The sequence below is a fragment of the Centroberyx affinis genome, unplaced genomic scaffold, assembly GCF_046629955.1.
Source record: "Centroberyx affinis isolate AG114_WGS23_722 - 3 ecotype Tasmania unplaced genomic scaffold, CSIRO-AGI_Caff_v1 ptg000950l_1, whole genome shotgun sequence".
NCBI classification, from domain to species: Eukaryota; Metazoa; Chordata; class Actinopteri; order Beryciformes; family Berycidae; genus Centroberyx; species Centroberyx affinis.
The window spans coordinates 305,176-332,988 of NW_027279524.1; the positions used below are offsets into that span (position 1 = coordinate 305,176).

The 27,813-nt window shown below is 45.2% G+C and overlaps 1 protein-coding gene across 3 annotated transcripts; it reads left to right on the plus strand.

Moving 5' to 3' along the window:
- mtmr3 (myotubularin related protein 3) lies at positions 1 to 27,107 on the plus strand. 3 transcript variants are annotated; one of them, XM_071522044.1, is made up of 20 exons: positions 1 to 156; positions 2,307 to 2,382; positions 3,833 to 3,905; positions 5,361 to 5,450; positions 6,194 to 6,310; positions 9,164 to 9,246; positions 9,749 to 9,915; positions 10,003 to 10,099; positions 10,405 to 10,518; positions 11,186 to 11,376; positions 11,816 to 11,947; positions 12,116 to 12,227; positions 13,484 to 13,679; positions 14,622 to 14,807; positions 15,093 to 15,263; positions 16,014 to 16,159; positions 16,660 to 18,214; positions 18,855 to 18,965; positions 19,459 to 19,547; positions 21,943 to 27,107. In XM_071522044.1, exons 3-20 carry the CDS (start codon positions 3,903 to 3,905, stop codon positions 22,112 to 22,114), a joined length of 3,732 nt encoding a protein of 1,243 aa, XP_071378145.1. In that variant the 5' UTR covers positions 1 to 156; positions 2,307 to 2,382; positions 3,833 to 3,902; the 3' UTR covers positions 22,115 to 27,107. The 3 variants fall into 3 exon arrangements, with proteins under 3 accessions (XP_071378145.1, XP_071378146.1, XP_071378148.1); XM_071522045.1 differs by lacking the exons at positions 1 to 156; positions 2,307 to 2,382; positions 3,833 to 3,905; positions 5,361 to 5,450; positions 6,194 to 6,310 and having other exon boundaries at positions 21,926 to 22,111; XM_071522047.1 differs by lacking the exons at positions 1 to 156; positions 2,307 to 2,382; positions 3,833 to 3,905; ... (1 more) ...; positions 6,194 to 6,310; positions 19,459 to 19,547 and having other exon boundaries at positions 21,943 to 22,018.
- The last annotated feature ends 706 nt before the right edge of the window (positions 27,108 to 27,813 follow it).

Here is a 27,813-nt window from a genome sequence, read left to right on the forward strand (position 1 = left end):
GCGACGACGACTCGGTGCTGGAACGGGACGCAGTGAAACTGGCCTCGGCTCGGATATGACTAATGTTTATTTGATCGAGGTTTATTCATTGCTAAGTAGTTGCACGACTCTTCGAATGAATCTTTGGCTTTTAAATTCCCACCACTCCTTTTATTGGTGAGTCCGCCGGTTGTCTTCGTTCTTCGGTGTGTTTTGACAGAGGCCTCCGTTTTGGGGTCCGCCCTCCATCTCATAACAACAACAAAAACAGTTCCAGAGAGCTACGCTAGCTCAACTAGCTAACGTTAGCTAGCCAGCTTACTGGCTGGTCAACGTTAGCTAGCAATAATGGCCAACGCCGAGTACTTTTAGATTGGAAAATAAAAGCAGATTGCTAGCTAGTTAATATTAATATTGGTTGCGTGGAATCCAAACAACTACTATGGAGCCAATGTTAGCTAGCATTACTTGACTAACGTTTAGTTTTGATCGATCATTAACGTAGCGATACATCTAGCCAGAAAGAAGGGAGAGCAGTAATTGTATCCATTGACGTGAGTAGTTAGCTATCTGACCAACCTGTTAGCCTAAGAAACGTTAGCTAGCTAGTCTATGCCCAAAATGTTAATCGTCGCTGAAGTTACAAACATTGTTGTTACCGAGCAGTTGGCTTGCTAGTTAACGTTAGTTACCATTTACCATGTTTGGATATGATTTGTGGATAGCTAAGTTAGCCGGCTTATGTTTAACTACAGAGACGTCTTTCTGGGCAACAAACGTTAGCTAACATTAAACAAGTTAACGTATTTGTGTTAACGCTAACATTACAGAGTGGTAACCTGTAACGTTAGTGGATTCTGGAGTGTTTTTTCAGCAACAGCGTTAGCTTAGCTAACGTTCATGCTTTTACATAACAGTAGGTGAATCGTTATTTGGCGCTGCTGTTATGTTCAATACCGTTATATGACAGTTTATGTAGTCAAGCCAGCCGTGCTTCTAGTCACTATGCAGTTCACCGCCTCAATCAGTCATTGTTTCTTCCTGGTGCTTGGTCATATAGTTGATTGGGGCCATTTGCTCGATAACGTTGCAGGCTCTGATGCATGGTGGCCTGTCACGGGATAGGAGTAACGTTAAGGCTCTAAGGGGCTTAGCCTGCCCTGTGTAACTCTGAACACAGAGCCAGGCTGAGCCGTAGCCATGGGTCATGAGCCCGCTGCGGTAAACATAACCGTGTGTGTGAGTGCGCGTGCATGTGTGTGTGTGGTAGATATGCTTTATCAGTTAGCAGCAGCAGTGAGTTGGGTTCCTCGGTAAGTGAAATAATGACCTCCCTTGGCCCCTTCACACTAGTCTCAACACCCAAGCGGTGCTGAGGGCCTTGGCTGCTGCTGGAGCAGTGGAATTTTTCATTGCCTCTGCTAAGCAAGCCCCCTGGCATCTTAAATGCTCCAGAGAAGGTGTGCAAGGTCCTGAGCCTCTCATTCACTGACCTCCTGAGATCAGATTTCAGTTTCTGCAAGAGTTGCTGACCTTTACAACTATTTGTGGGCCTGTATGCTAAGAGATCCGAGAATGGGTTGCCTGTTTTGAACAGAGATGTTAGAAGATATCGCTTTGAACACCAGCTCCATGTAGTCTAATGTGCAGAGAAAGACATGATATCATAATGTTCTTGGCGGGTGATATTTAGACTGTTGTACACAGGGTGGGAAATTAACACCAGCCACCAGCCAAATGCTGTTAAATGGTTGGCTCTGGCAAGTAAGTACATTTGCTCGACCAGCTACTTTGGCAGGTAACCAAGCATTGTTTGAGGGGTTTTTTTCTATTCTAAGAATAATTTGTCTTTTATACTGTTAACATTGTCATACGTTTAATCAGCCTGTATTGACCACAAGCCCAGGAGGCGGCAATGGTTTAAAAGCTTTATTTTCTTATCAAAATGATCGGAAATTGGGATGCACCTATTGAGAAGGAAAAGTTTTAACATGCTTTTGGTGGCCTAAGCTATTTCAGAAGGTGAATGTTAGATGAGCAGTTCGGGTGATTGATTGAAGTACGGCTGTATGCTGGCTGGACTGTAGACAAACTGCTTCAAGACCCAACTGGCTTCTTTCCATTCCACAAATGTGTTTAAGTGGTATCTCTCACCTCACTTGCAAGCTGCTATAACCACCAGTACAGCTATATTTGCCAGTGAATCAAAAGGACTATTGTAGGTTGAATGCTGCAGTGAAAAGTCTGCTGTTTGCAAAATATAGAAGAGTTTGTAAGGAAAGCATTTGCTCATTATTCAGTTCCATGCTTGCCTTCATTTTCCACAGATTTCCATGTCCTACTTGTGAGAGTTTCAGAACAGGATCACCAGGACAACTCATCGCCCATTGCTCATTATCTGTGGTAAGTCTAAATGATGGTAGACCTAAGATATATCAAGTTACTGTTTTTGTGTGGCAACTTCAGCATTCTGCTGTTTCTTTAACAGTGATCACAAATAATTGCGTCTCTCTAACATGCCCCATATGATGCCAACTGACTGAATATGTGCCAAGGCCTGAATCCTGCGACTGCAGCCCATGCCTTCAGTTGTGGTGACATTTAATGGGGGATTGATTTGCTATTGAACTTTTTGAACATGACTGCCCAACCAGGGTCTCACAATCTAGTGGTCGATTGTAGGCTCCAATCAGCTGATTACCAGTTAGGCTTACTCTCTGAGGAAGTATGAGCCATTCGTGCATCTTGATACTAGCATACGTCATTCACAACAACATATAGACAGTATACCACCTGCTTGACCAACCTTTAAGATTCATCCAGTCCCTGTATCATTTGTTTTCTCATGAGCTCGTCCTACATCTGCTCATGTCCACATGCAGTTAAACCAAATGCCAAGGGAAGCCATGTGGAGAGTTGCATCACAGATCAAGTGTGCTAGCTAACCAGCTAAATGTGTTGCTTTCATTTGGCTTTCTCTCTGTAACTCGTCAAAAAGTAGACTACAACTAGAACCAATGAACATTCTAGAGAATGGAGTTAGTGTGGCTTATCATTTCAATTAGTAATGTCATCCAAAAAGGATGCGGCGATCTGTAAGATAAATCTGCAAAGGTTCTATTTGAGGGTGAGCTGGTAAGGTACTGGGTGAAAAAAGCAATTTTCATCCTTTTCAAAGTCTAATTAGCTTTGTTGTTATTTAGATTAAAAACATCAATCTGCATTGTAAAAAATCTTGCTTATTCCCAAAACTGATGTAAATCTTAATAACAGCAATTGATTTTTAGGATATTTCTTAAAGTAAACAGTTATATGTTCACAGTCAGCAAATTGGCTGTTTAGGAATGTTTGGTAACACTTCTGATAAACATGAAAAACTGACGGAGTAAGACTATGTCCTAAATACTTATTGATTTTAAGAATATTTCAAAACCAATCACTGATATTGATGCTCTCCCCAGATGAGTGGGGTGGGGACAAAATGTTGTTGTGGTTGTTTGACAATCTCCTAAACAGTGACCTGAAGTCAACATTGCTGATATTTTAGGTCTTGCCAAATAGACAATAAGGTTATGTTGTTTTGATAATGAATTCTGTTTCTGCAAGCATTGCTTCCATAATTTTTAAGAATGATCCCAATTGACACTGTCTCCGTAATGGCTCACCTCAGGCAGGAAGAGGAAAAAGTAGATCTTAACTTAAAAAGGTTATGCACCCCTGCTTTAGAATAATATCAGACCGCATGTAAGTAGGTGATTGCTGCTTTGTGTAACTAAGTGCTAGCACAATGTAGTGTTTTTTTGTGTTTTCTGTCAGTTTTACTTGTCCATAATTGTCTGTTTTTCTCCTACAGGCTGAGGTTTGGGTCCAGAGAGGGAGGCCTGCGTTCCTTGTTGAGTGACCCACACTCCTTCACAGGGGCCATGGTAAACTGCCTTCTCCTTGTGCATGTTTTGGACAATAACTGCTGTCTCTCCTGTGGCCTGTGTGCAGTCTGCAGAATCGGAAACTCTCCATTGATTTTCACTTTTAATCAGCTCTGTTTACCAGGAGGCAGACAGTTACGACGGCCACAGCAGTGTCAAAGTTCCACCCAGGCTGCTGCCTCAGCAGGGCAGCTTTCAATTTTGACTGCTGAAATTTCAGTTGTAGTGCGACATTGTGACATAACCAGTGGAGTGGATGTGTTGCCTGTCAAAGTGTGTATGTGTGAGTTGTTGTGTTTTTTGGCATGCCACTCTGCGGCTGCCCCCTGGCTGGCCTCAGCGCACTGCTCCTCCAGCCATGGCGACGTTGTGTATCAGCTTGGCTCACAGACAGCGGTGGGCCACGCTGAGCCAGCATCCCACAGGATGTGCTGCCGCTGTCCATTATCTGCCATCTCTGTAGACCTCCTTAATCTCTCTTTGTCCCAGCCATGCTGCCATGCTTTGCCTGAACTCGACTTACTCATGGCCACTCCTATCCACCCATAGGACATAGATTCCTACAGATCTGTGTCAGCAAAAGGCCAGACATTTTTTTCCACCAATTCCTCCCTGAGGAAAAATCTGTGACTCTGATGCTGCACATTCCCATCTGAAAGATGTCCTCTGTGAAGTTATGAAATGCATGTGACAAATATATGTGACTTAAAATACTCAGCCCTCACCTATGCCTACAAGACAGATTGCTTGTAAAGATTGCCTTTAAATTCAATTCAGTTGGACCATAATTGCATCTGGCCAACCAAAAATTGAATTTAGATCTCTGATTTTATTTCAGGCACTTGAGTGGAATAAATTACTTTGGATATTTTGGGTTGTGTGAGTTTTGAGCACTGTGACGATGGCACTGTGTAACTGGCATCTACAGTAACTTGGCTACACAGACAGGTGTACCAGGGGTGATGATAGTAACTCAGCCTGGGTTGCATGTGGCAGTGTGTGTGAGGAGGACCATCGCACAAAGCAGCATAAATGCAGCACCGTCAAGTTGGTCTTAAATCAACTTTCTGTTGACATAGGCGTTGTGACATTTCTGTCATGTCAAAATATTGTGAAAGCCAATTACATGTTGTTAGTGTAGCTGGGAAAATCTGGGCAGGGCGAAGCGATTGGGTAACACCCTCCCTTTCCTAAATTGAGCAGCATTAAAGCAGCTCAGCGGTCGACAGTAGAAGGCTGGTTGTACTCTGAAGCTCCCAGGTGTGAATGTGTGTGTAACAGTACAAAACTGTGACAGGGCAATAATAAATGAGTAAATGCTCAGCCAGCCATCCCTGGATAAAGGTTACAAAAGGCATGGGAGAACTAGTGTGAAATATGAGTGAAAGAATATTGTGGAGTTGAGCTGATACTAATTTAGTGATGGCTAAGAGTTGATTCCCCCTTTCTGTACAGGAGGAGGAGGGGCAGCAGAGCTTGGAGTGTATCCAGGCCAATCAGATCTTCCCCAAGAAGTCCCCCGTCCTGGAAGAGGAAAACATGCAGGTGAGGACACCGCTGCCCCGGCTGCTTATCTTGTGCTGTAAAGCCTTGCTGACTTCACAGTTATGTGTAAATATGTGGGTGTGTCCCTTCTGTGTAATCAGTTACGTAACCTGCATGTCCAGGCTGACTTCTTCAATTTACTTTCAGTTTGGTCAGTCCAGGCAGCAGGTTGTCTTCAAACTTTTCATATAATGAAAAAATAAAATAGTGAAAAAACTTGTGGAACAAGAAGGTTGTCATTTTCAGCCTGTTAAGAGATATTTAGGAATGAACACTCCATCATTAGAAAACAGTTTCTATTTAAAAAATTTTTTAAGTTGAATAAATCATTACATTGAAAGTGAGCTGATTTACCTATCTATAATTTGTCACAGGCACAGAGTAGAGTATATAAATGCATGGCTGTACGCATGTAGGGCTCCTGAATTAGTCATCTATAATCGTATATCATGATTTTAGTTTCCACTATTAATAAATGTAGAATATTGGCAAGATTGAAACATTGCATTTCATTTAGAATGTCTGTTGTAGTTGAGAATAGTCAGCATGTTGATGTGAGATGCACAAACAGAAAAAAAAAATTGTGTCTGAAATCATCATGACTAATAAGGATGATTGATAATTGTGGTGACAATATCTAATGAAATAATTGATTGTCGCACAGCCCTGTGTGTATGTCGTCGTCACCGGTGAACTGGTTCTGCAGTTTACTTTGAAATGTTTTCATCTCCTGCCGTTGCTAGGTGCCCTTTCCTGAGCTGCACGGGGAGTTCACAGAGTATGTGGGGAGAGCAGAGGATGCCATTATCGCTATGTCCAACTACCGCCTACACATCAAGTTCAAAGAGTCCGTTGTCAATGTAAGTACCTCTGAAAAGTGAAAAGTGGCCACAGATACAAATAGACGGTCTTCCAAACGACTCAAAATAGCCGATGAATGAATTACATTGTCTCTACCCAAGGCTGTGTAAAAGTGCGCTTTAGTGTTTTATGAATGGACAGAGCTGCGGCCAGCGTGCCAGTGTTGTGATGGCCAGGGCATTCAGAGCTGATGGGCATTGGCAGCAGCGGCGCGTGACTCTTCACCAGCTCTGTTTCTACGCTCGCTCGCTCGCTCGCTCGGCTTTCTCTCTCCCCTTGCCGTTGCCATGGTTGCAGTGGTTCCATCGGGGATGCACAACAGTCTCGTCCTCTCTCCCCCTTTTCACCACGTTAGAGAGAGCCCGGCTTTGTTGCCCGTGTCTGGTCACGTTCTAAAAACAAACCCCTTCCCATCCACCATCACTAGGATGTCTCACTGCACTACGTTTCACAATAATTGCTTTCTCATTCTCTTGCTGTTGTACCGTCTTATTTGTACTGTGCATTATGTATATGGATGATATTTTGATAATTTGTGACTTGTTAATATCTTGAGTCATACACCCAAACATCTAAAATATATTTAGATGTTTTATAGCATATTGGCCCTAATGTTGCACAGGTTACCGGTACTAAAAAAACTTGCCACGGTATTGTGATTTGAAACAGAGGGATATACTAGAGTTTTTCTAGACCTGGTATTCTATGTTGTGTTTCACGTCACGTCTCATCATCAGCTTGTATAAAATTCACTGAAACACATTTTTTATGCACAGATTACATTTTTGCCATATAGCCTATTTTTACCAGAAATTCATGCTCTAGATGGCTTTAGAGAAAGCATGTGCTGCATTCAGATGACCATGCTGTTTTGCTGCTGGCATGCAAGAGCAGGGAAGTTGTGCAGTGGCAAAATATGTGCTACAGGGAAATACTTAAAGTAGTTTCAGTTCTCCCTCTTTGAAATTATCTTCTATGGAAGTGCAAAATAATATTTACTCATATTTATTTCATTTAAAATGATTTAATTGTCATTCATTTCATTTAGGTTATTTGGTCTCAATTTTGATGTTCTATTTATTTTGTCCCATTGTATTGTTTTAAAATTGAATCTGTGATAGTATTGGTACCACGGTTTTAGGCCTCAGAGCAATACTAACTGGCCCATATTTTCTTAATCAGCTAGCATTGTTCAGTCAACCAGGCCAGATCTCCATGTGTTGGATTTTTCCACTGGTTCTGGCTGGTGGGTGCAGCCATCTGATTGTTTTCTGTTGCCTCTGTCAGCCAGTCACGTGTTGCTGGGGTTAATTGGACCTGAATGAGCCCCTAGTTCCAGTCTCACATCGCTGCCCTGTGTTCACATCAGACAGAGCCAGTGTTCTCCTCACACATATTTGGATGAGATGGTGAGGTGTCTGAATCACATGGCATAGTTTTCAGAGCCCGCAGATCTGCCAGAGGGGTGGGAGGTGCTGAGAGAGAGAGAGAGCATGAGGCTGTTAACAAGCAGCCCAGGAATTTTGATGGCGGCCAGATTAAGGATGTAGATTAGAGAGCAGGAATTAAGACACGGCAGCAGGATGCAAGAACGTCAGAAACGTGGCGACAGCAGCACAGACACACACAGTTTAAACTCAGCAACTGTCATGTTCGTAATTGTTCCCTCTGTTTTGTTTTGGATAGCAGAGTTGTTGTTGTGAGGTGTCAGTAAGTACCCAGCAGCGCTGCACGGCGTGGAGTGGTTGAGATGAATCTGTATAATGTGTGTGTGCCTGTCTGTTAACCGGCTGGTGACTAGAGGAGTAGAGGTGTGCTCATCCATCCTGTTTACGGCCAGGTGCTGGATTAAACTAGACTTGATGCACAAATGGAACAATATACCCACACATACCATTCAAGCGTCCAGTCCAGAGTGCAGTGTTTACTCCAGCAAGGTCTTTATGAGGCAATTGCCCTGTCATTTCCTGACAAAAATCTTGTTGGTTGAGTTGTTGTACTAAAGTATTGACCGCTTGAATCCATTGCGTGGATATGTTCTTACATTTGTGCTTCAACCTGCTGATGACTGCCTGTCAATCATGCATGGCTTTGGACTGTGTGTGAAAAGTGGAATCGGCTACACCTTTTCTAAAAGCCAACTGCACTGCTGAAAAGTGCTCTTAGCTAATTAACAGAGCTTAGTAAAAGTAGCCTAGGTATTTCCCTGCAGTATTCAAAGTATGTTCATAAGTCATAACCACACGACAGTTCTGTACTTTGGATATTATTTGCCTGTAAAAGATAAGACTGTAACTTTGGGCCACCAGGGTGCAGATACAAGCTCTTCAGGATCTAGTACTAAGTGTTCATTTTCATGCTCCCATGCTTGGCCAGAGTTAAGAAGATTATGTATCAGAGCTCAGGGAGATGTGAAGTGATGTAAAAAATTAATGGAAATGTACCTTGACAAGCAACCTGTGTGACTGGTTTATTTTTTAGTGCCATGTCGCGGGGATGTTGATTTCATACAAATGAAATATATGGAATGAAAATGCAATGTTTGATTCTAGGCATGATGGCGTTTTACTGTGTATCGCCAAGTGTTGACCTCTACTAACTCCCCTCTCTCTGTCTAACTTGCTTGGAATGTAAATCATTTGTCAGTTGCAGTCTTCCACTCTGCTTGTACTGACTGCATGAGTTTGATTGGTACATTTGCAGTTTACTTAATTGCAGGCGTCCCTTTGCAAGGCTAGTGTGGAGCACATGCCAGCTTCCATCCGTGTGAGAAAAGCTGAGCTTCTACCTTAGGGTTTCCATCAGAGTGTGACTGGATGTGAAGTTGTCCTCCCCTCTCTCTTGCTCCACAGGTCCCTCTTCAGCTCATAGAGAGCGTGGAGTGTCGCGATATGTTCCAGCTCCATGTCACCTGCAAGGACTGTAAGGTTGTCAGGTAGGACCGGTGACAAGTTCACGCCACCAAAATAAATCAGCAGTTCTTACATCCTGTTTGTGAAATTACACCTTACTAGGGTTGGGTATTGAAAAACTATACCTGTAGCCACTGCATCATGTTTTGTTTGTTTATTTTTAATATTGGAATTGATCTTAACGCATTAATGTATCGAAAAGCCTCAAATTGGTGGGGCCCTGGAATGGGATCTCAGGCTTCCTACTAGCCTAAGGACATTTGTATTGAGAAAATCAATTTGGCATGGTCTGCTACCATTTAGAAAACCTTACAGCATTAGCAATTTTACAGTTAATAATTTACTCTATGGCAGCGTAAAACATGCTTTCCTTAAATAAAGGAAAAAGTTATTATTGTCTTAGAATAATATTGGATCTGCAGTATCGGAGTACAGGAATTGGCATTGAAATGTTTTTTAACTCCCTTACCAAGTGTCATATAGCCTGTTTAGGGTGTGACGTTGGCCTTTGGGTTTGATTCCCAGGTGTCAGTTCTCCACCTTTGAGCAGTGTCAGGAATGGCTGAAGCGCCTGACCGCAGTAGTGCGCCCGCCCTCCCGCCTGGAGGACCTCTTCTCCTTCGCCTTCCATGCCTGGTGCATGGAGGTGTACGCAGGGGAGAAGGAGCAGCACGGCGAGCTGTGCAGACCAGGTAGGCCGCTGTCTTTCAGACGTCCTCAGATAACCTCGGCACAACCTCTGCTCTGCTCTGGTCTTATCGGACATCTCTGCTCTGTAGGTGAACACGTGACCTCCTGGTTCAAGAACGAGGTGGAGAGGATGGGCTTTGACACTCAAAACGCCTGGAGGATATCTGACATCAACAGCAAGTTCAGGTAATGGCGGCCTTCATTCAGGATACTTAGCCTTCTGCTGTGTTGATTTCCCTGACTCCCAGCTAGAAGACAGATCCCTGTCCTCTGTTTGCACTGGCATACAGCACAAGTCAGACTGTGTGTGTTAGACAGTGGGTGGTTGTGTTATTGTACTCCGCTGGTGCTGCGCCCTGGGCAGATAAGGGCCCAGCCCAGGATTAGGTGTCTGTAGGCAGAGGCTTTGTTGAGCCATCACAGCCCTTTGGTGCTGTTTCTCTCTCTCCCTCCTTGTTTAACCGCTGCTCTCTCTCCCCCGGCCCTGCCAGGCTTTGCTCCAGCTATCCTCAGCAGCTCCTGGTGCCAGCCTGGATCACCGACAAGGAGCTGGAGAATGTGGCGGCCTTCCGCTCCTGGAAGAGGTTTCCTGCGGTGGTTTATAGGTTGGTCTGCTTGTCTCTGCGCGAGTCCTTTAAGCCAGCGGGTTAAGTTGTTTACTGCCACACGGCCATGAAAGGCTTCCTTATGCAGCGATAGGCCTTTTTGTTTTTGAAGGAAATGAAACCATCTTCAGATATTATCCTTAAGACTATATCAGTGCCACTGTGGACAGGTTGGCAGTTTATATTCGGCGGGGGGAAAATATAACATATATGATTACAAATGGATTACTCCCCAATCATTTCTTACTTTGCCTCAGAATATTTCAACACTGCCAGAACCACATGAGAGCACCAACTTAACCAATAACATGCACTGCATCGCAGGTTCAGTGAATTACGGTCATTATAGTAGACCAACAGTCAGTGCCTGACGGCATTAAATATTTGTTTTTTGAAAACTACACCGACCAGAAATGCCAGGTTTGAATGCCAGTTTCATGCCACAGCACGTGAAGTAAATATGAAACAAATGTTTACTCCTATCTAGGATATAACCCACATCTCTGTATTGCTGTAGTGCATTTCCCATCAGCAGCAAATGTCATTTTCTTCCTGGAAATACGATTAAAGCCCAGATGGAATCGGTAGCCAAGTACACGTTTTCAGACCGTGGAGTCTGTTTTTGTGTCCCTACTGACTTCCCCGTTGCCCTGATCCCCCCACATAGGCACCAGATCACAGGGGCTGTGATCGCCCGCTGCGGCCAGCCAGAGGTCAGCTGGTGGGGCTGGAGGAACGCCGACGACGAGCACCTTGTCCAGTCCATCGCCAAGGCCTGCGCTGTGGACGGCAGCTCCCGCAAACACCTCGCCAACGGCAACTACACCAATGGCACCGACCTGCCCGACACTGACTTTGGTAAGTGCTCACGCTCTCGCTCAGTCCGTTACACTCTCACTCACTGACATATACACCTCCACACATACACATACTTCCAGCTGAAAACACACAGACAGATGTTCCCAGTGCTGAAGCCTTGCTATCTGTGTGGATTTGCAGCAGACACTGTTGAGCAATCCGACCTGTCGGGGCTTGTCTGAGACAGCAGGCTCATACAGACACACGGATCACAACTCCTCTCAATGTCAAGTAGAGGCTCTGATGGATATGCCTGTGTATAACGAATTCACATCTTAGTGGTAGATTCAATGAAGGACTCATTCACTGAAATGACATTCATTATATTACAATAAATCCTGTTTAACAGAGATACTGTTGTGTTATTTGATTCGTTTGGTACATCGTAGCATGGTAAATTGTGCAGAGGCTTGATCCTGCTGTTTTCTGTCTGTATCAGAATCCTCCATGACCAACAGCTCAGAGGTGGAGACGCTGGCCATCCAGCCACACAAGTTACTGATCCTGGATGCCAGGTCCTATGCTGCTGCCGTAGCCAACAGGGCGAAGGGGGGAGGCTGCGAATGCCCAGGTCGGTCCTTTCAACTCAGTCCCAGGGCACGAGCAGAATTAGGTCAACATGTACTGTGGATTCAGCAGCTCAGTTAACCACTAACGCTGTTGTTTTCTAGGCTAAAATAAAAAAATCTCCACTAGTTTTAGTTTTCTTGGTTCTCACATTGTTTTCCGCTTGTTCCAGAGTACTATCCAAACTGTGAGGTTGTGTTCATGGGCATGGCCAACATCCACTCCATCCGCAAGAGTTTCCAGTCTCTCCGTTTCCTCTGCACTCAGATGCCCGATCCAGCCAAGTGAGTGTTTTTTTTATGCCTCCAGCAGTGCCTCCAGCTCCAGCCTCCCTGGATCCCAACTCTGAGTCACAGCTCTACAGGCTGAAAACTATTACACCCAAACGTCTGCAGCCCCGCTGTAGTAACTGTAGTAACTAGTAATCACAGCTGTGTTTTGGCCTTGGCCATACATCTGCGCCCGATTTAGAAGGCCTGGCCCAGCCCCAAGTGGAGGATCTCTTTCCGTCTGCACTCCCAGATTCCACTCTACAATGATCTGTAATTGAATCACGCTGGCTCAAGAGCACATTGTTGAAAGTGGTTAGAAGATCAAATCAAAAGAAAAAAGAAAAGAAAAAAAACTTGTGACTTGGAGCAGACTCAAAAATCCTCTAACGCTAGATGTTGTAATTAGATTCTATCTTTTGTAAAGAGACCTTATTCAAGACTAGGCTTTGTGATAATGAATGCATGCAGTCAGTGGTTCAGATTGTGAGTAGTGTGATACACTAGAAGTGCATATACTGTAGTATTGAGAGTACAAATTGATCTTGATACAAAAATCAGCTTACGTTACATTGATTTTCCCAAAATTTCAAGGTATGAATGCTATAGATAGTCTTGAATTCACAGATATAAAAAAAAGAAAGGTAAAACCAGTATTACAAGCTTGTCTCTGTCCCAGATGCTCCCAGAATATAGACAATACAAACGCAGCAATAAAACAATAACACAGATAAGAAAAATGAAAGGAGTGAAACATTAACACATAATTGAAGTAGGACAAAGTGTATGTAGGGTTCCCACTGGTCATGTAATTTCTATTTCTATCTAATTTCTATCTAAAGAGGCGTTTTCCAGACAGGGAAAGTCAAGGAATTTGCTAAACTCTCAGCGGAAGTCAAGGAATATAAGGGAGTTTTAGAAATGGGCCATTTTACAGGAATATAACAGAATGTATTTTGCAACTTGTTTAAAACATTAATTGCATTAGACTGTTTTTGTTTTTGTTGTTGTTTTTCTACAATGTATCCCCACCTATAGTGGAAACCAGACCGTTTACCTCTTTAGAATAGTTCTGAACTGTAAAACACCGTTGACAAACCAGGAAGGAATAAACTTTTTAGGTCACAGAAGCGCTCTGACTTTGCTATGGAAAGTCATGGAAAAGCCATTGAATTTCACATCTGGGCCACAATGGGAACCCTGCGTAGGAGATGAACGAGGTCCCCTGATGTCTTTGGTCTGTTGCTCTGTGTGTGTGTGTGTGTGTGCAGCTGGCTGTCTGCCCTGGAGAGCACCAAGTGGCTGCAGCACCTCTCCCTGCTGCTGAAGGCGGCCCTGCTGGTTGTGAACGCTGTGGACCGCGACCACAGGCCCGTCCTGGTGCACTGCTCCGACGGCTGGGACCGCACGCCACAGATCGCTGCACTGTCCAAGCTGCTGCTGGACCCCTACTACCGCACTATTGAGGTAGGACTGAAGACTGCTTTTCTTTCAGACTGTAAACTCCCATATAGGGTTCATATCCCACACTGACACTTCACCACTAGGGTTTGTGTCCCAGTCAACCCTAAAACACTGCTACTGGTGATGTACTTTGCATTTCTGGGTTCATTTTGTTGTTTGGCAATGTAGTTTTTTTATTGTCATTGATAACTAGGCACATGTAGACAACGTGATGTCACATCAAGGTATTTCAAGAGCAGCTACAATGGAGTTTGATAGCAGAGAATTTCTAAAAATCAGTGGTAAACGTCAGATTTTGGTGTCAGTCCCTCAGAATCAAAGAGCATGGGTTTCCCTCTAGACTCACCATTTAGCACCAACGCACAACAATTATATAGGGAGAAATCCATGGTAGAAGAGGCATAGATACTAATTTCTCCACTGAGAGTCGCCTCAATAGACCAGAATGCAATGCAGCCACAAGACAAGACATGTTTTGAGTAAAGGGTGTGCCTTTCACTTTTTCTTGACTGGAAAAACGCTATCACTATGGCTTTGTCCACCTAAACATAACCACATAACATAACCAACAGCTTAATGCAATGTTCTCTGGGGTTTGTCACATGGCATTCTGGGAAAAGTAAATTGCAACACATCACAAATAACCTCCTGGAATGCATTGAATATAACAACCAATGATATCTAACAGTGGAAGAGTATCTGAGGGTGGATTTTTCCTTTAACCTAGCCTGGGTTCACATCCCACCCAGTTCACCCATCACCCTAGCTAGGGTTTCTATCTCACCTCCACCCTTTGACCCCACCCACAGACACACTGTTCTTGTTTTTATTCATTGCTTACATTTGCATTTATGTTGTAAATTGCTTCATAGCCCTGGTAAATAAAAGTTATTACTATCAATATATATTACTGCACCTAAGTAAAATATGATGGTGTGTGTGCAGGGCTTCCAGGTCTTGGTGGAGACCGAGTGGCTGGACTTCGGACACAAGTTTGCTGACCGCTGTGGCCACGGGGAAAACTCTGAGGACCTGAACGAGCGTTGCCCCGTCTTCCTGCAGTGGCTGGACTGCGTTCACCAGCTGCAGAGGCAGTTCCCATGCTCCTTTGAGTTCAACGAGGCCTTCCTGGTGAGCGCCACACTGGCTCGTCGTGGAAATCAAACCCAATGACCTCAGACTCTGAAACAGACCATTATGTGCAACAGAATGTTCATATTTAGATACGTGCAAATGACACGCCATCGATTCAAGTGTGTTCACGTTGAATATCCAATTGTGAACCTCTAATGAGCAATTACCTCCGCAGTTTGTTGATATTTTTCGGGCAGGAGTCTCTTTTTATTATCATACCTGAGGTGTACGCATGCCACTACATGTCAGTTTGTGTGTGTGTGTGTGTGTGTGTATATGCAGGTGAAACTGGTGCAGCACACCTACTCCTGTCTGTTTGGCACCTTCCTGTGTAACAGCGGCAAGGAGAGGGAGGACCGTCACGTCCAGGAGAGGACCTGCTCAGTCTGGTCACTGCTGAGACCAGCGAACCGCACCTTGAGGAACATGCTGTACTCCTCGCACTCCGAGACCGTATGTTCAGTCTGTAGCGCTCCTCCGTGTCTAGTCCTTGGGACGCAGTGTACTGCTGGTTATGTTTCACGCTAGTCTGAAATTTAACCTAATGAAATTTGGAGGCAGTAGTGTTAATAATATAGTTATAAACAAAGCACTTTTCTGAAATGTAAAGCATGTTTAAAAATGTGCTTTACAAGCAACAAGAGAATGATTGAAAACCAAGACAAATTATACAAATGAACAAAACATACAATCAGAATACAAAAACAAATTTTGTCAATGCCTGTCTGTGAAAGAATGTTTTTGAAGAATTGATTTAAAAGATGAGCAGTCTAAGCTCTTCAGGCAGGTTTTTTCCAAAGCCTACACTCCCAGACTCCAGATTATTGTGGGGAGGATGTTCCCCACAGCACTGTATTTCATAATGCTGCTTTAAATTCACTGTTAATTGTTATAGACCCAAACTTGATTCATGAGTAGTCTTGCCACCCTCCGGGCAGCAAAACACATTTTTGTGGTTACACTGTTGTTTTTGTGTTTGCATTCCAGTGTGTGTGGGTTATTTTCTTTCTTTCATTGTCACATGTATTTTGTACTTCATATTCTTCGATTTTTTTGTCCAAATAATTCCGATTTTCTGGTCAGATCGAACTGTATTTCCAATGTTTATGGTGGTCATTCTTATTAGCAGGGATGTTTTTTTGTGTTTGTATTCTTTCTGTTTCCTGATCACATCCCTGGCTAAGCGTGTGTCTGTTGTTGCAGGTTCTCCACCCAGTGTGTCATGTACGCAACCTGATGCTGTGGACGGCAGTCTACCTGCCCAGCTCCTCCCCCACCACCCCGTCCGACGACTCGTGCGCCCCCTACCCCGTGCCCGGTGCCAACCCCGAGGACGCTCCCCTGGGCAGGTGAGCCTGGCACGCTGGCACCCGACCCCCCCCTCTTCCTCCCTGATGTAAGATAAACCCAGGTTGAGGGCCCCCACAGCCAGTGGGGCCTGAACTCCTCTGCTCAGATACTGTGATCTGATTGGACCCTCGCAGTCATGGATAGCTGAGATCGTTTTATGCTCTGCTTATCTCATGTCTCATGACAGCCACGGCGTCGTGAAAGAGGAACAGGAAGTGAATCATAGCTTTATTTATGTTTTTATGTTGACTTGGTTTATGACAGAAAACACTTCTGAATCCTTTTTTTAGTATGTGAGCTTTCTTGATGATAATTTTATGGGGATGAGATTTGATTGACATGTTAACCAGTGCTTCCCTCATCATTTTCCATTCGTAGTTATACATTTCTTCATACTGAACATTCTGTAATGATTAACTGATTATGCCATTGTTAAGTGATGAAAGGCTACTTCCATGCATAATCGGCTCCTCTCTGTTTCCTCCTCCTTTCCCTCAAGACGTCCGAAGACTCGCTCCTTCGACAACTTGCCCAGCGCATGTGAGCTGGGAAGCTCGCTGGCTCCCAACCGGCGCTCCAGTGACCCAAGCCTCAACGAGAAGTGGCAGGACCACCGGCGCTCCCTGGAACTCAACATGGCCGTAGGGTCTGAGGGAGGGGGGGTCCAGGATCAGGAGGGCCGGTGTAACGGTCAGCCCGGAGCGGAGCCTTACCCGGACACGGCGGACTCCGAGCTGGACGACAGCCCCCAGCCCCTGGGCCCGCGCCCCGAGCTCGGACAGGGAGCCTCCGTGGGCCCGGAGACAGCAGGAGAGGATGCGGAGGAGGCTGAGCTGTCTGTGGCGGTGGGCGTAGCGGAAGGCCAGATGGAGAACATTCTTCAGGAGGCCACTAAGGAGGAGGCGGGAGCTGATATTCAGAGAGAGGCTAATGCGGCTGTCACTCACGTTATTAACAACGGTGACACAGAGTTGGAGATGGAAGCAAACATGGAGGAGGTAGATCAGTGTGCTAAGGTCAATGGGACTGAAATGCAGAATGAACCGTTCTCCAATGGTCACCATCCAGAGAATGGTGTGGTTGAGGCTGAGGCGGACGGCACCTCTCTAACTAGTCCTGCTCCACCCACAGAGCTGGCAGAGGCACCGGAGGAGCAGGCAGCTGAGGTGACTCAGATTTCAGAGGATCTGGTGAAGCAGGTTATAGAGAACTGTTCTGCCCAGGAGGAGCCCAACCACAGACCCAGTGAGCCCGCCTCAGCCCAGCCAGAGCAGCCCGCGGCCCACAGAACTATAACTAATGGCTTTGGGGACGAGTCCCCTGAGGAGCCAGAGGCTGTTGATACAGCCTGCACAGAGCCTGAATCCAGCAGAGACGTGTCGGAGCCGGTGGAGCAGGCAGATAAGAGGGCCTCCCTCATGGAGAGCTCCACAGAGACTCTGACTGAAGAGGCCTGCAGCAGGCTAGAGCTCCCAGCACAGGCGCCCGTTTGCCCTCAGCCCTGCAACGAAGGCAGGAGCCAGCCCCCCTGCCCTAGGAAAGAGAACGGGCTGGAGACGGAGGCCGAGCACGGGGCCACCAGGACTTTAAACGGGGGCGGCAAGCGACCCTCTGTCAGTGCCTTTCAGTCTGCGAGTGCTGAGCTCGGCAGGGAGGGGCTGTATAACGGCGAGAGCTCCGACGGGGAGCCTTGCGGCGGACCCCACTGGGCCAAAATGAACGGGGAGCGGAGCCTGCTGAGTCGGCAGGTGTCCCTAGTGAGCTGCAACTCCCTCAGCTTCCACCCCCGGGGCATCTGCTCCCAGCACCGCTGCTGCCACGCCCCGCTGGGCCGCGCCGCCGCCAGCCCAGAGCAGCCGTCCCGCAGCCACCTGGACGACGACGGGCTGACGCTGCACACGGACGCCATCCAGCAGAGGCTGAGGCAGATCGAGGCAGGCCACCAGATGGAGGTGGAGACCCTGAAGAAGCAGGTGCAGGAGCTGTGGAGCCGCCTGGAGAATCAGCAGCATGCCGGCTCCTTCAGGATCAACGGAGACATGGGAGACGAAGTGGTAAGATGCTGATGGATTGACGCCGGAAAAAGTCTGTCTGGTGTTAATTGAACGAGAGCATGGTCTGACAAGCCTGCCTGGCTGTGCAGTGTATACTGTTCACATATTTTCTGAATTCATAGGTAGGGCATTAGTAACCCTCAAACAGATTACAAAAATTAAAGCTATTCCTGCAAAGTTCATGTCCTAAGAGATGCTATTTTTGTTGCCCTTTTAAATATGAAAGGCTGAATTTTGAGATGCTCAACATCCGGTTTTGAAAACCATGGTGGAAGACTGCAATAAGATGAATTGTTCCTGCAGCTTCTTATGCCACTGTAGCCAACCAGGCCATTGCCATAATCCACCCTCATCTCTTATTGAAAATGAATAATATCAATTTTACCATCTACCATCAAACACTCAATGCCAAATGCCATATTAGGGTAGAATGAATCTAACTTTGTCAGGGGTCAGAACAAGCGTCAGGATTACATTATTATGACGGCAACACAGAATGTTCGTCAGCAAACCTTGTACCATGTGCATCAGTATGCACTGTGAAACGGTCACTGGAACAAGACAAATCCCTGTTGTTTATCATACTTGGTGATTAAAGTGAGCTTCTTATTGTCTGTGTCGTCCGTCTCCCTCCATGCAGACCTCAATGACAGACTCGGAGTACAACCTGGACCCCAACTGTCTGTCGCGCTGCAGCACAGAGCTCTTCTCCGAGGCCAGCTGGGAGCAGGTGGACAAGCAAGACACTGAGGTAAGCAGCCAGGCTGACATAAAGATATGTGTTAGGGATGGGCAGCACAAAGCTTGTGTGGTGGTGTCTTTTTTTACCATGCCATCTTGGCCATCAAGAGCCAAAATCAGGTCAGTTTGTCAAGGGACTTCACTCCTTTATACCTGTATGCTATCAGACTTCATCATGGTGTCTCCCATAGTAAAAATGTATGCACTCATGGTAATGTAAGGCGCTTTGGATAAAAACGTCCACCAAATGCCATATATTCTATACATTATTCCTCCAATTTTACCGGTCCTCTCTGGTCATGTGACGGGCCATAGCTTTGCCTGAGTTAAAGAACATACCCATTGATTCAAAAGCGCCGCTCTTCCTCTGCCTTATCATTTTTGGCATATATTTGTGGATGTATTTTATGGGCTTCAGATCCTTCCCAAGGATGGCAGCTGATGGTTGTAGCTCAGCTGACCCGTAGATGAGTTGTGAACTGAGATTTAGCTGCACGTTGCAGGTCACCCGCTGGTACCCGGACCATTTGGCAGCCCAGTGCTATGGCTGTGAGAGCAGGTTCTGGCTCGCCACCAGGAAGCATCACTGCAGGTAACCACACACCCATCAGGCTGCAATAGCTTAAACCTTCAGTCGGTGTCCCTGTCATCGACTGCTCCTATCTGTCCTGTTAAGGCTTAAGGAGACACTTCCTCTGCTCAAACTTGCCGTTTTCCTGTTCTCCCAGTTCTCCTGTTTCATATTTTGAGTTGGAGGATTTTATTTGTAAGAACTTGTTGGATAGGTGTTATGCAGCGATTTGCCTAGTGCTCTCACAGGCATAATTGAATGGATATTGTCATTCAATCTGGCCGTTTCTGTTATTGAAAACAGTTCATTGGAAATATTGGTGTGTGTCCTTGGGTGCTTGGAAGCGTGTATGAGCAAGAGATAAATTGGATGCTTTTTAGGTCTCTTTCTGTCAGCTGGTGGCATTTCCTCTCTTTGGTATTCTCATTTCCTCATATCGCTGTTGTCTGCTCTTTACTTCCTTTTCTTCTCTGTGGCGAGTTGGGTCAGGTTAACCATTGACTGACAGAAGTAGCAGTAGGATTCATTTTGGACGTCCAGTTGCATATATAAAGATGTACACCTATCTGGACTTTAGTCCCTCTTGTTTACAACCATCCCCAGTTATGTCAGCACCATTTCTCACTCAGTCCTTGTTTAAAAAGCAAGAGGCCAAAATGAAAATACTCTTCGACTGTGTAGTTTTGCAGCAGTTTCACAATTGTAGCTATCTTATCTTTTACATTTCATCAGCTGTTTTTTAAACTTTGTAAACCCAACACAGCTGAATTGGCTAATAGGTGTGGAGACATAGCGTTTTAGAAGGAAGTGTGTTTCAGTGTGTGCAGTATGGGCCACTGTGATGGCTGCTCTTATCCATTGTCTACCCCTCTCCTCCACAGTGGCAGGGAGCCTGTCCAGGAGGTCTGGTGAGATCCGGCTCCCCTGTCCCCTCCCCCGCCCACACCCTAACTCAGCATCGCTGCACCCTCCTAATCCTAACCCCTCCCACACCCACTGCATCTGGTTTCCCTCCATTCTGTTTTAGTTGGCAGCTCTCTTCAGCAAGTTCTCAGGGATATGTCTCTTCATTTCTGAGATGTATATGTATGAACTTGAGAGTGAGACCTTCAGTGGCAGGATATTCCCACTCAGCAGTTTGTAATTGGCTGCGACCATGAGCACGGTGCTGTTTGTGGGTGTGCTATGAGGGGTGGAGGGCTTTTCACCAATGCCTCAGATTATTGTTTCACCTGGAAATGTCAAATCAATGAGCTAAGTGTTAGGCCACTTCTTAAAAACCGTGGACTCCCTCACCCTCAACCCTCCTCCTGCCATAGCACCTCATCAGCACCCCGCCCCCTTGCCCCCCCTCTCTCCACACCCTGGCGGCATGCTGCCCCCAACCAGCCCCTGCATCTCACCTCTCACCAGCACAGCATGGTACTGGAGGCCACTCAGTCAATCTGGTACTGTACAAGGGCAGAGACATGACTCTCAGTGAATTAGATGCTTATGTTTTTTATTTACGCTGAGGGCCACATGTAAAGAGCAACACCCTCAAGCAAGTGCAGGCAGGTGAAAGGGGCCACTGTGTGTGTAAATGTGTGAGCATGGCCTTACTTCTGAACTTGAGCATGGGGATTTGAAAGCTGATGAAGCCTTTCTCCAGTGTGATCTGCCTTCCTGTCCAGTGCTGGTAATCTCTGTCGTTAATAGACTGAATATTCAATTTAGCACCGCTGAGTCTAAGAGCACCTGTGCTAACCTGGCATGTAGTGAGAGTGAAAATCACACAGCAGAGTAACTAAAACACCAACAGCAAACTGTAAACAGCAACAGTGTGCAACACCTATGATGAATGAGGTTGTCTCATAACCATCCAGTGGCTTGATCTCTCTCACCCTTTCTCCACCTGTATTAACATGCGTCCTGGGTGATCGGATTGTAATTGGCAAAAACACAAAAAAATCACAGTTCCAACCAGGTATAAACTCACTGAACATCTGATCACCAAACCACCTCCAGGTGGTCAGAGACACATTTGGCCTCATTAACAACAAAGTGTAAATGCAATGCGTCTCCAATCGCATATAGTGACTTTGTAAACAGAATAATCTTCAGCGCACAGATCCAACCAGGAAGTGCACACGTATCACACAGCTGACAGGCAGCTCAGACAGAAATATTCTTAATAATAATGGTTTGTCAGGATGCTTGTGTATGGAGACTGTGTGATAAGATGTTTACTGTCAGTTTTTAGGGAAGGAAGTGGCGTGTGCTTCAGCATGCCTTTTGGCGAGGGGAATTAGTTCAGTGTGCATACAAGAGACACATTTTAATGTCAATCTGAAAAGCAGACGCATGGTAATGCCAGGTGTAAAGGGGCTCTAACTGAAACCGAGTCTAATGGTGACCAGTTTGTCTCCCCCTGCAGGAACTGTGGTAACGTGTTCTGCGCCAGCTGTTGTGACCAGAAGATCCCAGTGCCAAGCCAGCAGCTGTTTGAGCCCAGCCGCGTCTGCAAGACCTGCTACGGTAGCCTCCAGCTAAACTCGGCTCCCATGGACCTGGAGCTGGAGAAAACCATCACGGCCAGCTCCAACTAGGGCCAGGGGACCGGGACTGGGGACTGGGGACCGGGGCCTCCAGCCGCTGACACAGGCACACTGCTGAAGAAGAGCACAGGAGCGATACGGAATGTCCCGCGGACTTTGTGCGTGTGCCGCAAGTACGGATGTTCATGTGTATATACAGAAGTCGACGTCGCAGAGGAGCCGAATAGCGTGTTGGCGAGATGCCGAGCACTTTGAATGGCGGATATGCGCTGGAATGAATGGACAGGAAGTGTGTGTGTGTGTGTGTGTATGAGAGAGAAAATGCACACGTTCGCGCACGGAGGGTTTTCCCGGCAGTGTGAGCGCACCGCGAGGCCGGGGGGGAAGAGGGAGTGAGAATGGACTTCCTGGTGCCTTGGACCAGGCGGGTAGAGAGGGTCATCTCACTGTGTTGCTGGGACGTTTCCTGGAGGGCTTTTGTTAGTCTGAAACGTTCAGAAGCATTTCCCCCACTTCATCCACTCTGCTCTACAAACTACCACCGTCTCCCAGCTCGGACCGCGTGCTTCTTTTGGACGGTGTTAGGTCAGGAGAGATGCTAACATGCTGTGAGCTGAATCCCAACTCAACATGTTTGCTTGCAATTTAAGTTTTGACCCAAGTTGCACATTGGTGTCAGTTTGAGTTGTGTTCCATGTGTGTTGGGATTCAGGCCACAGTGCCATGAGCAGGCAGGGGATGTTGGACACCTATAGAGGTTTCTAATGGTGTATTGGAACTCCCGTCTTAAGGTTCAGGATTTTTTGATCACTAATGAAAAATGCTCTTGGGATATTGAAAATGAATTTTTGTGTTTTTGTTAGTGAGAAATTAACAGTAGCCTGTTAGCAATGCTGCTGCAGGTCAATGGGGAATTAAACAACACAAAATCACATACTTTTGTGACTGAAGTCCTTTCAAGTACTTATAATTACCACAGTAAGAATAGTAAATGGAATGGCTTGTTTGGATTTTGTAGGAAATAATTTCAATCCCCTTTGACTTGTACAAGCAAGCTTTGCTGAAAGTGCTATTAGGAGGCTGCTATAAATTTCTCAAAAACCAAAACACCCACACGGAAGTCTAACAAGAGGGCTGGTTAGTGATCTATAGCATAGGCTTCTAAATCTCCTCAACCGCCCCTTTAACAGCTGACGACCATTCAGCTCTTCCATGCTGATAGACTGTTATTATCAGGAGCATCTGCTGCGAGTGTAAACTAATCATCTGCAGTGGCGTTGTCAGTTTCTATCAGACACCCGATGAGCTGCAGGTTCGCTTCTGCCAGACACAGTGTGTAATCTCTCCTGTTAAACCTGCCTTCATGCCCTTCACTCAGCACGCCCCCTTTTATTACCTTACCCAGCAGGCACTGGGAGCCGGACGCCGTTAAAAGTGCGCCTCTCACTCATTTTGTTCAGTCTCATCTTTTCCGCTGTTTGAAATCAGAAGTGAAGTCATGGCTGAAGCGTGACCGCAGGAATCCGGTAATATTGTACATGAATCTAACATGAATCTGAGGGAGCTTCAACTTCAGATTGGTTTTGAGGTGCGACTCAACATGGTGTACACACACAGATGTTGTTTTGGGTGCCAGGCAGCCATGACCTCAGTTGTGATTTCCAGCTGGATCGGTGGACTGACTGTAACATGGAGGACACCCATGGGAGCAGAGGGGGGTTCTCGGCTTCTTAGTAATAGTCTGCCAACTCCACATGAAATCTGACTACCCAGCTTCACGTACCCAGAGACACCCCACCCTGCCTGACCACCATTCAATGACCTCCTTGCACACACACACACACACACACACACACACACACACACACACACACACACACACACACACATTTTTTTGTAAAATAAATGAATGAAATAATATATTCAGATACGTATATAGCATTTAAGAAAAAATGTATAGAATCCTTGAATAGTGGCTCACTAAATTAGTCACCAAAAAGTTTTTTGTTTTTTTTATTTCTATCTTTGTTCTCTTGTTGTTAATTGCAGAAAAAAAACCTATATTTGCAACCTGTTGAAGATACAGGTGTGTTTTTTTTTTTTAAATAGAGGAGCAGGGTGTCCTGTTTTGATGCTGCAGTGGTTTTCCCTTTTAAATGCGATCCTTACTTTAACTTTATTTATTAAGGTTTTTTCTTCTTGAATTGCTGTTTTAAAATCCAGACAATTCAATTGCCACAGGATAATCAGTGTTGATCAGTAGTGGATCTGCAGGGCCATGAGAGTCGGCTCTGGTCGGCGGCTGCGGTGACGCTGGTCATTTCAATATGATTTGTACCATCTGAGGGGGAGGGGGGGGGTGTGTGTGTGTGTGGATGCAGTTTCTAAAAAAAACAGAAACATATAGCTACAGGAGACACGCAACAGACTTTTCAGGTCAAGTGTGAATGCCCAGAGCTGCGATCTCATAACCTCGCATAACCTCTGTTATGATCAGATTGCAAAAATCCAGTTGAAATGACAAGTGCGGCCCATAGCCAGTGAGATGCCTATGCACTGAGAGAACAGTGGTCCAAAACAAGCAACCTGAACCCAAACTATCCCCTCCCCACACCCACACAGACACACACACCAACATTACTCCATTCAAATCCATCTACAAACACTACCTCTACTTTGTACACACACACAGAGCCTCCTTCACACTCGTTCATGCACACACCACAGATCCACACTGCGCTTGTAGTTGTCGAGTGACGCTTTACAGATTCACATCATCAAGAATGGCCTTTGTTGTTATTATTGAATCTGTGTTTTGCAAGCACTCAGCTGGAGCATTAAAGGTACAAAACACGACCGCAGACTATGTTCATGATGACCTTCTTCTTCTCGAGACTGCCAATCTTTGATTCCTAATCATCCAGCTTGTCATGTTGGCGGTGGGCCTGCTTCTTCTTAACTTAGTTTCAGGCCAAACAGTATTTGCAAATTCTCCGGTTTTGTTTTACCTGGCTTAGGTGCCAGATGGGTCCGGTTTGCCACATAGGACAATACAATGAGTGCAAGAAAGTTTAGACTATCACACATTATTTGCACCTCAATTCACTGTAACTCGTGATTGGCAACATGATGCTATCTAAATTGTACTGAAGCTGTTGGCCTCACCCATCTCGTGTTCCCAACAGGTTAAAAACAAACACTGAACCTTATTTGCGACTACTGTTTGATGTGAGTCTGCTGGTAGGATGAGCAGATCAGAAGTGTGTGCAGTGGAGCCGCTGTGTAAGCTGGTCAGCATAACAAGCTTGAAGTGTTCATTTTTCTCAATGCCCTTCTGTAGTGTTCAGCTTGTGTGTTTCGATGGCTTGACCTTCACTCCTTTAATTAGAAGGAACTGTTTCACCCTCATAGCCGAGATGCAGCAGCACTTCATTTAATACCCCAAAAAAATGTTTGAACAAGCAGTTTGAGGGCAACCAGGGTAAGACATTACGTGTCAAAACATTGATTTGTTTTTTTATTTATTTGATAAAGTACCTCTGCATCAAGGCTGAAGGTGGAGCAAATCCTTCTAATTTAAATTTTTATTTCACCCTGACCAGCAGCTCACCCATCCAGCACTGTGCTCTCTTTCTTCCTCTATGTAGAGTCCAGAGTACTGATCTGGGACCAGAACACTGACTTTACATCTTAAATCATTGTTAAGTTTATAATGGTCATGTAAACCTGACCGGTGATCCTAGATCAGTGCTCCTGTTGTTGCAGATGTTTTATTCACAAAGGCTCAGATCTCAGAGCCTTTGAACTGTTTCTGGTCATCATCTCCTAAACTGAAGAGTTCATATCCAAAATGTTATATATCCATTTGAAAAAAAAATCATTATCCATAGTTCATCATTTAATATCTCTAAAATATAGAGGATCCAGTCTGTAAAAATGTTATCAGTGTCAACTGTGTTTTTTTAATGACTAATTTATTTAGTCATTAAAAAAACATCATACTTTGTTTTAACTTTGTCAGTCATTTTATAAGAGAAGCTGTAACTTTTTTCAGATGGCGGATATCTAACTTTGGCATGGAACTCTTCAGCTGAAGTTTGTGTCAGAGGGCTAAATGAGAGTAATGTCCCTTTATCTGCAGTGTCACTGCTGCCTTCCTGCCCGGGCTGAGTGTTAAAGGCCGGGGCAGTTTCACCCATAGACACTCTGATAGGCAACAGCATGAATCCTTACTGTGTATTTTCACCGCCATCACAGGCATGTGGGGCACCAAGCTCGCCTCGTTCAGCAATCCATGAATGTGAATTGTCTAAAAGGAAAAAAAACAAATGAAAATAAGTGACTATTTTTTGCACATTACATTTAAGTAGACACTGCCACAAAGTACATCAAAATAAAGCTGAAAATGAAAGTGTACTGTTCTTTTCAGTATTGTAACTGAGGTTGGTCGCCCCACAGAGACGGAGGGGGAGGGACGGGCGTGATGGGATGCGGTGTTGTGGAGCATCATGGTTGTATGTATGTGGGACACGTTGTTGCCAGGATGATCCCTTACTGCGCTTTTTCTTTTTTTTTCTCTCCCAAGAAGTACTCTTGGTCTGCATATGTTGTGTTTTTCTTCACTAACGCTGACGTTCACCTAGTGTCCTGTTGGAGGCGTCGCTGCAACGGCCCAGTAATCACATGACGTGACGTGGGTGTGTACGTGTGAATGCGTCGTGTGTTGGTGTGATAGTGTGTGTGTGTGTGTGTGTGTGTGTATGTGTGTATGTGTGTCTGTCTCTTTTGGTGGAGACTGGTGCCAAGCAGTTTTATTACGGGTCTCTCACAAAGGGATCACTCATGCTTTTGTTTTATTTTCCTCCTTTTCCCTTTTTTGTTTGATAAGCACTTTCAACCCTCTCATGTCTGTCAGAGGACTTTGTAGCTGTACATAGCAATTTCCTGTAACAAGTGCTCCTTGTTAAGTCTGAATATTTTGTTTTGTTGAATTTACTTTGAAGAGCATTACATTGTTGTAGAATTAAAGGAAAAATAAAATAGACCAACCCAGTGTGTTGTTTGCGAGCAGGAACAGATACTAACCCCTCACACTTGGTGAGAAAAATGATGAAATGCAAAGTAAGACTTGCAGCTGAAAACACACAAAGAAGAAAACGGTGAAACACTTGAGGTCAATCATGTTTAATGTATGTACTGGTATACATTTTTAAAAATCAAGAAAATCTTTAAGTTATTGTCTCACATCAATGTCTACTCATTGAATGCAAATTCAAGTGGATACATGACAGAAAAAACACAACCAAGAAAAAGAATCAAGGTCAAAAAGCGACAAGTGCTGCTCTAAGTTACTCATGCTCTTTGATGCGACAAATGGAGGTTCTCTTATTGGCTCTAAAGGAAGCGATAATAGAAAGTGACGACCCCTGACGATTACTGGACTTCATAGTTCACTGCACAGAAGTAAGAACAGGACATCTGTACCATAATCAGCAGCAGCAGCAGCAGACTAAGAGCAAGCTGAGGGCCGGTGGGCCAGCCTGACTGCCAGACATCTGTCATCAGAGGCGAAGCTGGATGTTTAATCATCTTAGGTATGCTAAAACAACACAAGGAACACTTGGAGCAAAACATTGCTGTCATTGTTTTACAAAGTATGGCCAGACGACAACTGTCAATAAAGCGATCATATGCAATTACATATCAAAGTCCATTTAGTCAAGAGGACCATACACTTGATCCAAAGAAGA

Coding starts and splice junctions, on each gene's coding strand:
- mtmr3 (XM_071522044.1), top strand. Junction 11,948..12,115: donor GGGAGGCTGCGAATGCCCAG/GTCGGTCCTTTC, acceptor CGCTTGTTCCAG/AGTACTATCCAAACTGTGAG. Junction 16,160..16,659: donor GAGGACGCTCCCCTGGGCAG/GTGAGCCTGGCA, acceptor CTTTCCCTCAAG/ACGTCCGAAGACTCGCTCCT.